Source organism: Lactuca virosa, chromosome 1 (assembly GCF_052849685.1).
Source record: "Lactuca virosa cultivar CGN04683 chromosome 1, Lactuca_virosa_CGN04683_v6, whole genome shotgun sequence".
NCBI lineage: Eukaryota > Viridiplantae > Streptophyta > Magnoliopsida > Asterales > Asteraceae > Lactuca > Lactuca virosa.
The window spans coordinates 122,492,589-122,505,744 of NC_136426.1; the positions used below are offsets into that span (position 1 = coordinate 122,492,589).

The 13,156-nt window shown below is 37.9% G+C and overlaps 1 protein-coding gene across 1 annotated transcript; it reads left to right on the forward strand.

Annotated features, from left to right (window-relative positions):
• Window positions 1–10,469: 10,469 nt before the first annotated feature.
• Window positions 10,470–12,886, forward strand: LOC145157569 (RNA-binding (RRM/RBD/RNP motifs) family protein). The gene is made up of 8 exons (XM_079076597.1): window positions 10,470–10,751; window positions 10,892–11,375; window positions 11,456–11,514; window positions 11,597–11,727; window positions 11,814–11,910; window positions 12,058–12,222; window positions 12,318–12,418; window positions 12,530–12,886. The coding sequence occupies exons 1-8, from the start codon at window positions 10,551–10,553 to the stop codon at window positions 12,618–12,620; spliced, it is 1,329 nt and encodes a 442-aa protein (XP_078932723.1). The 5' UTR covers window positions 10,470–10,550; the 3' UTR covers window positions 12,621–12,886.
• The last annotated feature ends 270 nt before the right edge of the window (window positions 12,887–13,156 follow it).

The following is a 13,156-nucleotide window of genomic DNA, read 5'->3' on the forward strand; positions in this document are numbered from 1 at the left end:
TGATACGGACCCGACACAGCTACGTGTTGTTATATTTATATGTTGTATGTGGTATTTTGGGTAAACTCACTAAGCTTTGTGCTTATAATTTATGTTTATGGTTTCAGGTACTTCCAGTACGAAAGGGAAGGGTCCGTCGTGATAGCACAACATCCCCGTCATATTTCCGCACTTATGATTATTTTGTACTCTGATGATTTTGATATTTTGTATCGTGGTTGGTTTTGAGACATATGATGTATGGATGTAATGATTTTTAAATCGAAAAATTTTATCACTGTTTTTGGGTTGTTACAAGTTGGTATCAGAGCCTTGGTTTGAGGGATTCGGGCACACTTCCTGGTGTGTCAGAACTTAAACTGAGTAAATGATGATCTTTTCAAAAGAAAGATGAATTCTTTTAAAAGGATTTTTACAAAGTAGAAAGGGGTGTGATGCATGCAATCAGCCGAGCTCAAGTAAATGGTTCCCAAAATAACTATACCCACGTATTATGATTATTATGTCTATATGTGATCTGCATGATAGAATAGGGCTAAGGATACCTTCAGGAGTCGTATGTTAGATTTGTCTGATATGTGAAATGCCTTATAGCCTAGGAGAATTAGATGTCATGTGTTACATGGGATTGATATCAGCTCAGTTAATTGCTAAGTGTATGCTTTAAAAGTTGTATACGATTAGGTTCATATAACCATAAAATGATTGGTTTTGCCTTATTTCATGTTCATTGTTTGGTTGTGGATTTAGGGTAGAATCATTATTCGAAAGTCTATGTGATCCCATTTTTTGTACAACTTGCATGCATAAGGCAACCAGCAGTGTTGGTTGAGATTCTTGGTATTGCAGGGCAGTCAAGTTGAGGATTCCTAGGAGAGCTTAGGAAATAACATAGTCGGATATATAGGTTATTTAGCATAGGGATGGTGTGTATGGTTTTAGCGGGGTGACTTAGAGGATTCGGGATGGTTCTTGAGGAAAGTATGGATAGGTGCGGAAGGTAGTATTAGCCTCGTACTACTGAAAGCACATGATCCATACTTGAGTCAAGGGCGGTCTCAAAAGTTCTAAAGAGGCCTGTAGAGTGGAAGTTCCCCCGAGATTGTATTGATTGTTTATATGTTTGTATTTTAGTTGAGTTTGGTGACTACTCGAGGAACAGCTTATGGATCCGGTTCTGGCTTTGGTACCCAACCGCTGGATGAGCGATTACGCGAGTTTATCACATCAGAGATTACCCACGGTATCATGGAGGCTACCCTTATGATTTTCGGGACCATTAAGGAGGGGATTATGGAGCTTTTGGATGAGCGATTCTGGGCCCTTCGAGCGTAGATCGATGCAGGACAGTTAGGAGCACGAATTCCCTCGTTTCGAGAGTTCAAGGCTTGTGGAACTTCGGAGTTCTTTGGGGCTAAGGACCCCATCGCCAGCCGCCGCTGGATCGCTGGCATGGAGAATGCTCAGCATTCCACCCTGAGGGGGCGAAGGTAGGATTTGCTTCCTACATTCTGAGAGACATAGCACGTGATTAGTGGGATGAGGTCGGTCGAGCATTGGGATCTACAACGGCAATGGTCATGACTTGGGAAGAGTTTGTTACGAGTTTCCAGGAGGAGTTTGCACCAGCTATCGAGGTGCAACAGCTGGCGAGGGAGTTTCAGGACCTTCACCAGACCATTGAGATTGTGGCGGAGAACACTGCCAAGTTAAGTGACGGGGTATGTTGGTTATGTAGTATGTTGTGGATGATGAGACAAAGAAGAACATGGATGATATGATAGTGAGGGCCCATGAGCGGGAGATTGAGCTGGAGCTTCGAAAGAAGCAAAAACTGGAGCAGGTACAAACAATGATGGCTCAGACTAAGAAGCCTAAGAATTCTGATTCACAAACCAGGGGCCAACAGGTTCAGAGCTGTTGCGGCAAGTGCGGGAAGCGCATGGTGGGGGCATGTCGAGTAGTGAGTTCGAGTTGTTACAGATGTGGGCAGACTAGTAATCTGAGTAGAGATTTCCCTCGGGGTGCACTATCTTGCTGTCATTGCAATCAGACTGGCCATAAAAAGGCCGATTGTCTGAGGCTGACGGGAGGAGCAGTGGATGTGCCTATACCAGCCACCTTGAGGATTACCGATGACCGCCATGTCAAGGCGGAGGCACCTGTAGTGAAAAGCAAGGCATTTTAGTTGACGATTGAGGAGGCGAGAGTAGTGCCTGATGTGGTTGCGGGTTTGTCTCCTTATCTTATTTATTATTTCCTTTATTTATGCTCATATTTTATTTGATCATATATAGGGACTTTCTTAGTCAATGGTATGACTGCTCATGTTCTGTTCAATTCGGGTGCTACCCGATCTTTTATATCTCTTGCGCTTAGCAAGATGTTTAGTGATGCTCCTGGAATGTTGGATTATCCATTGGAGGTAGAGATTGCTGATGACCAGTCAGTGAGTGCTTTGAGGGTTCATTGAGGGTGTGTTCTGAATCTACTCAACGAGAGATATTCGATTGATTTGGTTTCGATTCCGTTGCGAGGATCGAAGGTTATTATAAGAATGGATTGGTTGGGTCCCAATGGGGCCATGATTGATTGTGAGCACCAGTTAGTGAGAGTTCAAACCCCAAGTGGGGGAGAACTGATTATTCAGGGTGATGGTGCTCAGCGCAGACTGGCCCTCTGTTCAGCCGGGAGGGGTAGGAGATATATTCATCATGGTTGTTCTGGATTTTTGGCCTATGTGACGGATACTCAAGTTGGGAGCATGGAGACTATGAGTGACGTTCCCGTTGTTTGGTATTTTCCCGATGTATTTCCTAAGGATTTTCCTGGAGTGCCTCTCGAGAGGCAGGTTGAGTTTCATATTGATTTAGTTCCTGGTGTGGCCCTAATAGCCAAAGCACCATATCGATTAGCACCGCCGAAGATGTAGGAGTTTTCTACACAGCTTCAGGAGCTGCTAGACAAGGGATTTATCAGACCAAGTAGATCACCATTAGGAGAACTAATCATGTTCGTGAAAAAGAAGGACGGTTCATACATGATGTGCATTGACTACCGAAATTTGAATAAGCTAACGGTGAAGAACCATTACCCACTCCCAAGGATTGGTGATTTATTTGACCAGGTTCAGGGTGCATCTTGGTTCTCCAAGATTGATTTGCGGTCAGGTTACCATCATATGATGGTTAGAGACGAGGATGTGCAGAAGATGGCCATCATGACTCGTTATGGTAATTACCAGTTCGTGGTGATGCTATTCGGGCTCACCAATACACCAACAACGTTCATGGATCTCATGAATCAGGTATGCATACTGATGCTAGATCAGTCAGTGATCGTATTTATTGATGATATTCTGGTCTACTCTAAGACCAAGAGCAGCATGATAATCATTTACGAGAATTATTGGAGACTCTAAGGAGGGATAGGCTGTATGCCAAATTCTCCAAATGTGAGTTTGGGTTGCGCGAGGTGCAGTTATTAGGGAACATCTTCAACCAGAAGGGTATATTGGCCGATCCGGTCAAGATTGAGGACGTGATGAGATGGGAGGTTCCGAGAACTCTATTGGAGATTCAGAGTTTTCTAGGTCTCGCGGGTTATTATCGGAGATTTATCCAGGATTTCTCCAAGATTGTTGTACCATTGACCCACTTAACGAAGAAGAACATTACTTTTCAGTGGGGGCTCGATCAGTAGTCGGCTTTTGAGACATTGAGATAGAGGTTATGCGAGGCCCTAATTTTCACCATTATCGAGGGCATGGGTGATTTTGTTGTTTATTGTGATGTGTCTATCTTGGGATTGGGGGCTGAACTCATGCTGAGAGGTCATGTGATTGCTTACGCTTCGAGGCAACTAAAGCCTCATGAGGCGATGCCATACCCCCGGCCTGGCGGCGGAAACGTCGTGCGGTGCGGCATCAGGATGTTGGCTATTAGATAAGGGTTTGCCATTTGAGTTTGGTCTTGGCTGTCACACCCCCGAACCAGACGGCGGAAATGTCTGGGGGCTTGGGTGACTTCATTCTAGTATCATCACAGAGTATATAATTGAAACATAACATCATCATCATCACACATGTAATATTACAACTGTCATTGGTTTACATCAAATATTGTATTTCAATATTACATGCCAAAATATTCAAAGTATGATGAAACAAAACATAACAAAATATCCATGTAATCTTGCTGACCAACCTGCTCAACGATTTCCTGAGAATACAAGTTAATTTAAAAGGTCAACATAAAAATGTTGGTGACTTCATAAGCATGTTTGAGTAAAATGTTTTGTATTACTTTGTAAACACCAAAAAATCCGATATTTTCTAAAAAACAGTTTGATATGTTTGTGTCCGATCTTGTATTAATGCATGTGTGTTAATGTTTGCTAGAATGTAAAGAGAGTATGGAGAGAATAATCCAAGAGAATATAAAGAGAATGACCCCAGACAACCCGATGTTGTCTGTGAAAGAGAATGCTGGTATCTCAACCCCCGAGGTTGAGTACCAGCGCGAGTATGTTACCGAGTAATCCAAAGAGAAAAGAGAATGGTTTCCCGTAAATTTTATAACGTTAATTCCTCTAAGTGAGTCATTATAACCATACTAAATTATGACAATTTCGCCTGTCATGGCGTTGTTGGACGCCGACTGAATACAATAAGGTTTTTGTCATCCTAGACTGGTCTAGTCTAACTGTAGCGAACAACTCAGGTGTGGGGTGTCACCCCCGTATAGATCTATACACAAACCCCCGCTCTCCCTCCAAGAGACTCTGGTTATAACTACAAGCTACGATCGTACACTCAATAGGTGCCAACCGACATGTCTCACTAGATCCTTAATCGAATTTACGCGAAAATAAACATATAAGGTACATTCCAGGCCCAATGAACATGTAAGTGGACAACTAAGGCCCGCTAAGCATGTAAATCATTTCTAGGCTCAAAAGGAATGAGATTATATATATACCCCGGGTCCAATATATATGAAAAAGGACAACTAAGGCCCATTTAACATGTATATTATTTACAGGCCCAATAAGCACGTAAGTAGTATCCAAGGTCCGTCGAGCATGTAAATGGGTCAACAAAGCCCAATAAACATGTAAAGAGTATACATGACCTATCAAGCATATAAATGGCTCACTAAGGCCCAATAAACATGAGAATGACGTAATTAGCCCGTTTGTTATTATATTGCTTGTTTTAACTCAATTATTTACCAAAATGACATAAAAGGCCAACTTTTTGGTAAAAATGACATTCTTGGCCCATTAAGCCGAGAAGTTACAGTTAAGGCACATTTTTGGTAAAAAATAACATTTTAGGCCCCTTTTAAGAACAAAACTTGCATTTAACACAACTATAAGAGCTTTTAGCATGATAAAAATAATTTCCTTGTTTTTGACCTTTCTGTCCCTGTTTTTAGAAAAATTATAGAAAAATCATCGTAAGTCGAAATTCGGATCCGTAAACTCTGAGAGTTTTGGAAAATGAGTCTACTTTATTCATAATTTTTATTAAGATTTTTAATGGCCTCAAACCAGTGTGAAAATGTTCATCTTCACAGACTGGTCCGAAATCATTCCTGAAATGATAGACAGTTTTGTAAAAATCACCAAAAATTGTAGAAAAATCGTATGAATGCGTGTGAGTAGTCATTTTAAAGGTATAAACCTGAACTTTTTGCATGTAAAACAGTTTTGAAAAATATTATAATTAAGGTGGTCAAAAGAGCCCGTAATTAGTCCAAAACGTTTCTGTTAAAAGCTGATTTTTGAGTTTAGGTTATAGATGTTTGAACACAACACTTGTTTTTGCTATTTTGAGTGTAAAATCTCATATCTACAAGTTTAAATGTAATATATAAGACAACACATACTTTTCTCATGGTTTTTATGAAGATCTAAGTGAGAAACTTCATGTTCAAGTAAAGATCCAAAAGTTAAACACATAACACAACATATAACATGAAAAACACACATAATCATGCATATACACATAGATCTACACAAAACAACTTGTATTCTCCCCCAAAACATAGTAAAAACCGAAAATAGGGGGTATGAACTCACTTTGGTTTGATGATTTCGGTTTTTGATGAAGATTGAGAAGGATCTCGGCCTTAGCAAGCTACTTGAGTGGAGATCTTAAAGATGTGGGTGGTCCTAGAGCCTTATCCACGAAAATAAGGTTGTAAGAACAAAGATATTGCTCTAGAATTGAAATAAAACAATGGGGTTTAACCAAGACTTACCTAGTGTATGAAGCTTTGAAAGAAACTCCTTGAAGAACAAGCATCCACACGATTTTTAGAGCAAGGAAGTGATGGAATTTCTTGAGAGTTTTTGAGAGAATTAGTGTTTGATTTGTGGTTAGAATGAAGATGGTGGTGAGGGATTCTATGGCCGAGAATAGAAGAAGATGGAGAGAAGAGAGAAGATGAGATGTGACATGCATGGATAAATGAGATTAACCTAGATATTTGAGGTGTAAAATGCATGGAAATCCACCATGTAATATTGAGGTGTCAAGGTTCTAATCCCTCTTAATTTTATATAGATTATTTCTTTTTTTTTTTAATAATATGGGCCGAGAATGAGAGGGAAGGAAAAAGAGAAAGAAATGTTTGGGCCATTCTTGAATATATTCGAAGTTATGGGCCCAATATGAAGGTTCTCGGCCCATTGGGCCCTTCTTATGGGTATACAGCCCAAAAATGATGAAGGAATGGGGTTTACGGCCCAAGAAAAATAGAGAAGTGAGTTTACGGCCCAATAAGGCTCATGACAACAAAGCGAGACATTTGAAGCCCAATAAGGCCCATGAGAAGTCTTATGGTCCAAATGCTATAGTTTAATGAATGTGGGTCCAACTAGGGCCTATATAAGGATTCTTAGCCCATAATAACCAAATTGTGAGTTTATTGGCCCATTAGGCCCAATAAATTATTTCTAGCCCAATAGGGGTTTGAGCTGGGAAATTAGGGTTTTCTACCCACAGTTTAGTATATGAGATGTATTGAATTAGGTTCTTGAACTTCACAAGTGAGTTTTGATTCAAATGATTGTGTTTGACTAAGCATAGAGCATAATATCAACTTAAAGTTACAATTTATACCATAGTTGATTACATGTAGACATAAATTCCTAGCCAAGAAATGCTAGTTGTGACATTGGCAATACCCAACTTTGGTTGACTGGAATCTGTTCATAATCTTTTATTGAATGGTCTTCTGTCGCCATCAGTAAACTAGAAATGCATGTGAGTTTTGAGAGGGGTCAACATAATATTGGTGAGTCCATAGGTTTTGTATACTTGAAAATACTTTGTCGAGTTTGTTGAGTCGGTCGTTTCTATGTTATGTTAGTGTGTACCAAGATGTTTCCTAATATTGTGGTGGTTGGTTCCAGATAGTCTAGAGACTAGATCTGAACCTTTATGATAGATGGGTGTATTGTATTTCTTCCGTTGATTTTAAATCTCATTGTTGGTACTCAAAATAATATTCCCATAATACTCTTTTATCGTGTAGTATGTACTACCTTCTTATTCAAGACGTTTTTGGTTTAATAAGGTTGATCTGAACTAATTTCCTCAAGTTCGAGTGTACTATCACTACTTGTTATATTAGTAGTGTTTGATAGCTAGTTTTAGTTTAACAAAGTTACGATGAGTTCCTATAATCGAGCTCTGACTGTTGATCCCGAAAAAACCACGATGCTTCGTCGAACGTCGAAAATATATTTAGAAAGTCATGTCTGCTTTGACTTGCGGTCAGGTTGTAGCTAGCAACCACAGGTGGGAGTGTCAATCTCGTATATATCTATACATATCTCTCTCGTTCACTTAAGATTTGGCGATGATAGGCCGGGACCTAGTTGGAAATCTTTCAATGTGTTGATGAATCATGTCTCATCTAACTCTTGTTACGTGGGCGCCTCTCCTGGTTGGTCGTGTTGTTATCCGTTGTTAATACTTATTATGTATATTATTTATCTTATACATATATGTATTTGAGTTGGTGCGTTGGCGTAGCCGAGTATTTGGACCGAGCAATACTAGGTACTAAGCTTATCTAAAGGGTGGCTAGAGTATTTTGTGTTTCCTGGAAATTGGCCAACGTATCGACTAGGAATCATTCTAGTTAGCGTATTTAGCGTAGCTGAATATTTGGGCAGAGTAACACTAGGTACTAAGCTTTATCCAAAGGGTGGCTATAATAGTGTGTAGCATTTCACCGTTTCCTGGCAACTGGCCAACGTGACAACTAAGTATGATCTTATCTAGTAGCATGAATCAGTATAACAACTAGGTATAATATTAGCTAAAATGTTTGGGCACAGTATCTACTGGACATAATATCATCCTACTGTTATGAGCATAGTTATCTTATTATAATTAGTAATAACTACGTAATATATGCATTTTAACATGTATTCCCCCCAAAAGAGTTTGGAAAATGAGGTCGTGAATTCACTTGTAGTTCATGAAACCGTTGATGTAGGGTAGAAAATGGGGCCTTTTCTATTTAAAAGTGAAGGTTGTCTTTTTTCTTCTTTTATTTAACTCAAATCTATGCACAACTTAACACATAAATCAACGAACAAGCCACATAGAAATCAATCAATAAGACAATAAACAACATTCCTTAGGCCTTGGCTTTAGGTTACATTACATACTTTGCTTAGGTGTGATACTGTGATGTAAAAACAGAGGAACTCAAGTTGTATGATTTTATAATTAAAAAAGGAAACATAAAAATCAAGCAGCAAGCCATCAAAGCAAAAACTGAGTGGAAACACTAACTTAAAAAACAAAAATCAAACAGAAACAAAGAAATCGAGCATTAATCAATGAACAAAGAACAATGGAAAAATCATGTAATGGAAAAATTAACCATAATCGGCTATTAACCCTAATAGATAATCAGATAATGAAACAATCAAGTGAAAACACTGACTGCACATACCTTGAATCAGTTAGGATTTTTGAACAACTGAGAATCAAATAAATTCATCATAGAAGTTGAGAATGGAGAATGAAGAAGAACAGTGAATGTATTTCAACAATCAATAGTTCAAACAACCTTTCAATGTTTAAGAATCGAGATTGGAGAAGCCTAAATCGATAATCAGTCCAGTCATTCATGCAATCAGCGACAACTAGAATGGAGAAGAAAGGAAGAATAACATAAGTCAGAGCATCTCTTTTGATTTTTGAGGAGGCGTGTGCGTGCGTGTGTATCAGTAATCAGCGAATGGAATTGGAGAAAGACAAATATCGACATTGAGGGGCCCTTTAGAAAATGGGGCCCTAAGCCCTACCTTAACTCAATAACACATAAGGTCGGCCCCGATCTTCATTCCTATAACATCGTCTCTAAAGTAATGGTAAAGATGTTTTATTACTCCATACATTCCAAAGTGGATAACATATGTATAACCAAATTTGTTTTTAATCATTACATTTTAAAATTTTATTGAAATTTAATTAATTTTTTTAAGTATACACTACTAAGTATTGTCTTACTAAAATATATGAAATATATTCGATAATTATTTCGTGAGAAAATTATAAAGGGTTTTATGCAGAAAAGTCCTATTATTTTGAGATTTTTTTTATAAAGTCCTAATTTTCTTTTTGAAGAGAAAAATCTCGATTATTTAATTTTACATGATAAACTGTCATTTTTTGTTAAAATAAAAATAATGACTTTTCGTTAATTTGGATAAAATATTAAATCATCGAAACTTTTCTCTTAAAAAAACATTTAAGACTTTATCAATTTTTTTTTTAAAAAATAATATGACTTTTCTAATAAAACCTAATTATACTATATATTAAAACAAAAGTACTCATAAACAGTGCACTTTCATATTTTTATACTTTGCCACACATGTTTCATTTATACTTTAGCCACAAAAATTCATTTTTTTTACATATTTAGTCCCTTCAGTATATACTGTTTGTGGTTCCACACTTTGGCCACAAAAGTTTCTTTGTTGATATATTTGATCCTTATATTTTCGTATGTTGGCACTTTCCACCCTTACTTTGTAGAATGTCACTTTTGACTCCTTTATTTTGTAAAACATCACTTTTATCCCCTCAAATTTAAACATCGACATCTTCCACCCTTGAACTTTCGTATATTGGAATATTTGTTGGTTTTGTCCATATACTTTTGTATGTCTCGGCAAGTTTAGTCTCTCTACAAATAAATAAAGCCATCTTTTTGTAAAAATTAATACTGCCTTTCAAAATGGTGCACACAAAACAAAACATACTAAACAAAACCTCATCCGCATCTCAGCAGAATAGGAAATGGACAATTGCTACTTATATATGATAAAGTAAATACAATTTCTCGTTAAAAGATTATTATTATTATTATTATTATTATTATTATTATTTATTTTATTTTTGAAAAATTTAACAAAAACTGAAAACACCCACCCCTCAAAAGCCAAAATTGCAAGAGCGAATAGAGCCTTCCATCACATTCAGGACATTCAGCAGACACCCACAGAGAAGGAAGATGGAAGCACAAGGTGGGCAACAACAATGGATGATGAGCGCACAGCCACAGCCGCAGTATGCTTACGGAGCGCCACCGCCTCCGCCGCAACCCTACCACCAGCCCTCCTCTCACGAAGAGATCCGTACCCTATGGATCGGTGATTTACCCTACTGGGCTGACGAATCCTACCTTCATTCCTGGTTCGCCGCCACCAACGAGGTTCTTCTAATTCTTAACTACATCTCCCCAACACACACACACACACACACACTGTTCACCAAATCTTTTTTATGTTTACGTCTGTTATGGCCTTTAGGGTTTTTAAGAGGCCCAAAAATTGACCATAGCTTCCTTTGTAGGTGCTTTCGATAAAAGTAATCCGTAACAAAGCAACAGGGCTTCCAGAGGGTTACGGATTTGTGGAGTTCGCTTCACATTCTACAGCAGAAAGGGTTCTACAATCATACAACGGGACGCAAATCCCAGGAACAGAATTAAGTTTTAGGTTAAATTGGGCATCTTCAGGCATCGGAGAACGACGCCCTGATGCTGGCCCTGAACATTCCATCTTCGTAGGCGATTTAGCACCAGATGTTACCGATCATTTACTGCAAGAAACCTTTCGCACTCAATATCCTTCTGTAAGAGGCGCCAAAGTTGTCACAGATCCCAACACAGGACGCTCAAAGGGATACGGTTTTGTTAAATTTGCAGACGAAATGGAAAGAAATCGTGCCATGAGTGAAATGAATGGGATTTATTGCTCAACTAGACCAATGAGAATCAGCGCAGCAACACCAAAGAAGACCACAGCCTTCCAACAACAATACGTAGCACCAAAAGGTAGTGTATTCGTGTATCTTATTTACTATTTTTTTCTGTTAATCATATTGTAAAATTCTCATTTGAATCTGTTTGATTAGGCTTATATCCAGCTACAGTGGCTGCTATTCCTGTGGACACTGATCTAACAAACACAACTGTAAGTCTGACTCTTTGAATTACACCCTTATGTCCATTTTCTTTATACCTTTCTTCTTTCTTATTGTTATTACTTATTTCAGGTTTATATTGGCAATCTTGACCCTGGTGTTGCAGAGGAGGAATTGAGGTCGATTTTCTTGCAATTTGGTGAAATAGTTTATGTCAAAATTCCTGCAGCTAAAGGATGCGGGTTTGTTCAGTTTGTCAACAGGTAAGTCTTAAATTTGCCCAAAAAAAAAAAAAAAAAAACTTGATACATGAAAAAACTGTAAAAAGTTGATTACTATTTTCCTGTAGGACATCTGCTGAAGAAGCAATTCAAAGGATGCATGGAAGTCAAATTGGTCAAACTGTAGTCCACCTTTCTTGGGGAAAAAGCACAGCTGCTAAACAGGTGAACATTTGATTACTATTTCCTTGTTTGAATTATGACATGCAACAAACACCCTTTTCAGCAAAAAGTAATATTATGATCTAAAAACTCAAAATTAGTTTTTTTTTTTTTTTTTTTTTTACCGAATTGGTGAAAATTAAAATGTAGGATCCATCTGGAGTGTGGGGTCAACAGGCGGATCAAAGTCAATGGGGGAGTGCGTATTATGGTTATGGTCAAGGGTATGATGCTTATGGTTATGGAGCAACTCAAGATCCATCATTGTATGCTTATGGTGCTGCATATGGTGGTTATATGCAGTATCCTCAACAGGCAAGATAGATGATTTCCATTTTCCATTTTTTTTTGTAATACATTTTTAAAAAATGTGAAAATATAATATTTTATTTATGGATTATAATATTTAGGGTGAAGGTGGTCAGGAGATGGGTGTTGTGGGAGGTGTTGCACCACCTGTGGAACAAAGGGAGGAAATTTATGATCCTTTGGCTACTCCAGATGTTGAAAAGTAAGTTTTTTTTTTTTTTTTTTTTTTTTTTTTTTTTTAAATGTATTTTGTAATAGAATATGAATATGATGCTTAAAGTTTTTGATTTGGATTTTGTTTGTTATTTTATAGGTCAAATTATGTGTATCTTGCTACACATGGAAGTGCGATTTTGGGGAGACCTTTGTGGCAGAAAACATCGTCTTCTTCATTACAAGCTTAGTAGTTAAACAATTAGAGACTTTGGAGAGTGTAGATTTGATCGAGCCAAATTAATCAAATGAAGACTTTTGTTTTTTGTTTTTTGTTTTTTTTTTCTACATGGGTGTGTTATGCTTTGGTTGCATGTTTACTTGATTTTAGAAAATTGTAATGATGATTGGTTGCGACATGTGAAGGCTCCTCCTATATACTAAAATTCATATCCATTTGGTTTGGATTATCGAAACCAAAAGTCAATACCAAATCAAAAAACCAAGTTTAATGATCTGACTATTGTTTTGGTGATCTCGTTGATATTAGGAGTGGCGAAAGGCTGTGACGTAGAGGCCTAAATGTGACATACTCAAAATTGGCCATTTTGAAAACCCATCATATGTTCTAATTTTTAACCAAAAACTTTTCATTCAAAACAGTGAAATGTGATAACCCAAAATATGAAAAAAGCATCCTATTGATGCTAAAATCCTCCCTCTCTCTCCCCCACCTCCCCCCCCCCCCCCCCCCCCCACACACAATATTGATATCTGAGTTTTGGAA

Excerpts from the sequence above, each read along its gene's own strand:
- LOC145157569 (XM_079076597.1), top strand. The coding sequence starts at position 10,551 with ATGGAAGCACAAGGTGGGCAACAACAATGGATGATGAGCGCACAGCCA. Across the intron at positions 11,515-11,596 it reads CTGATCTAACAAACACAACT|GTTTATATTGGCAATCTTGA; the intron begins GTAAGTCTGACT and ends TACTTATTTCAG. Across the intron at positions 11,728-11,813 it reads TTTGTTCAGTTTGTCAACAG|GACATCTGCTGAAGAAGCAA; the intron begins GTAAGTCTTAAA and ends ATTTTCCTGTAG.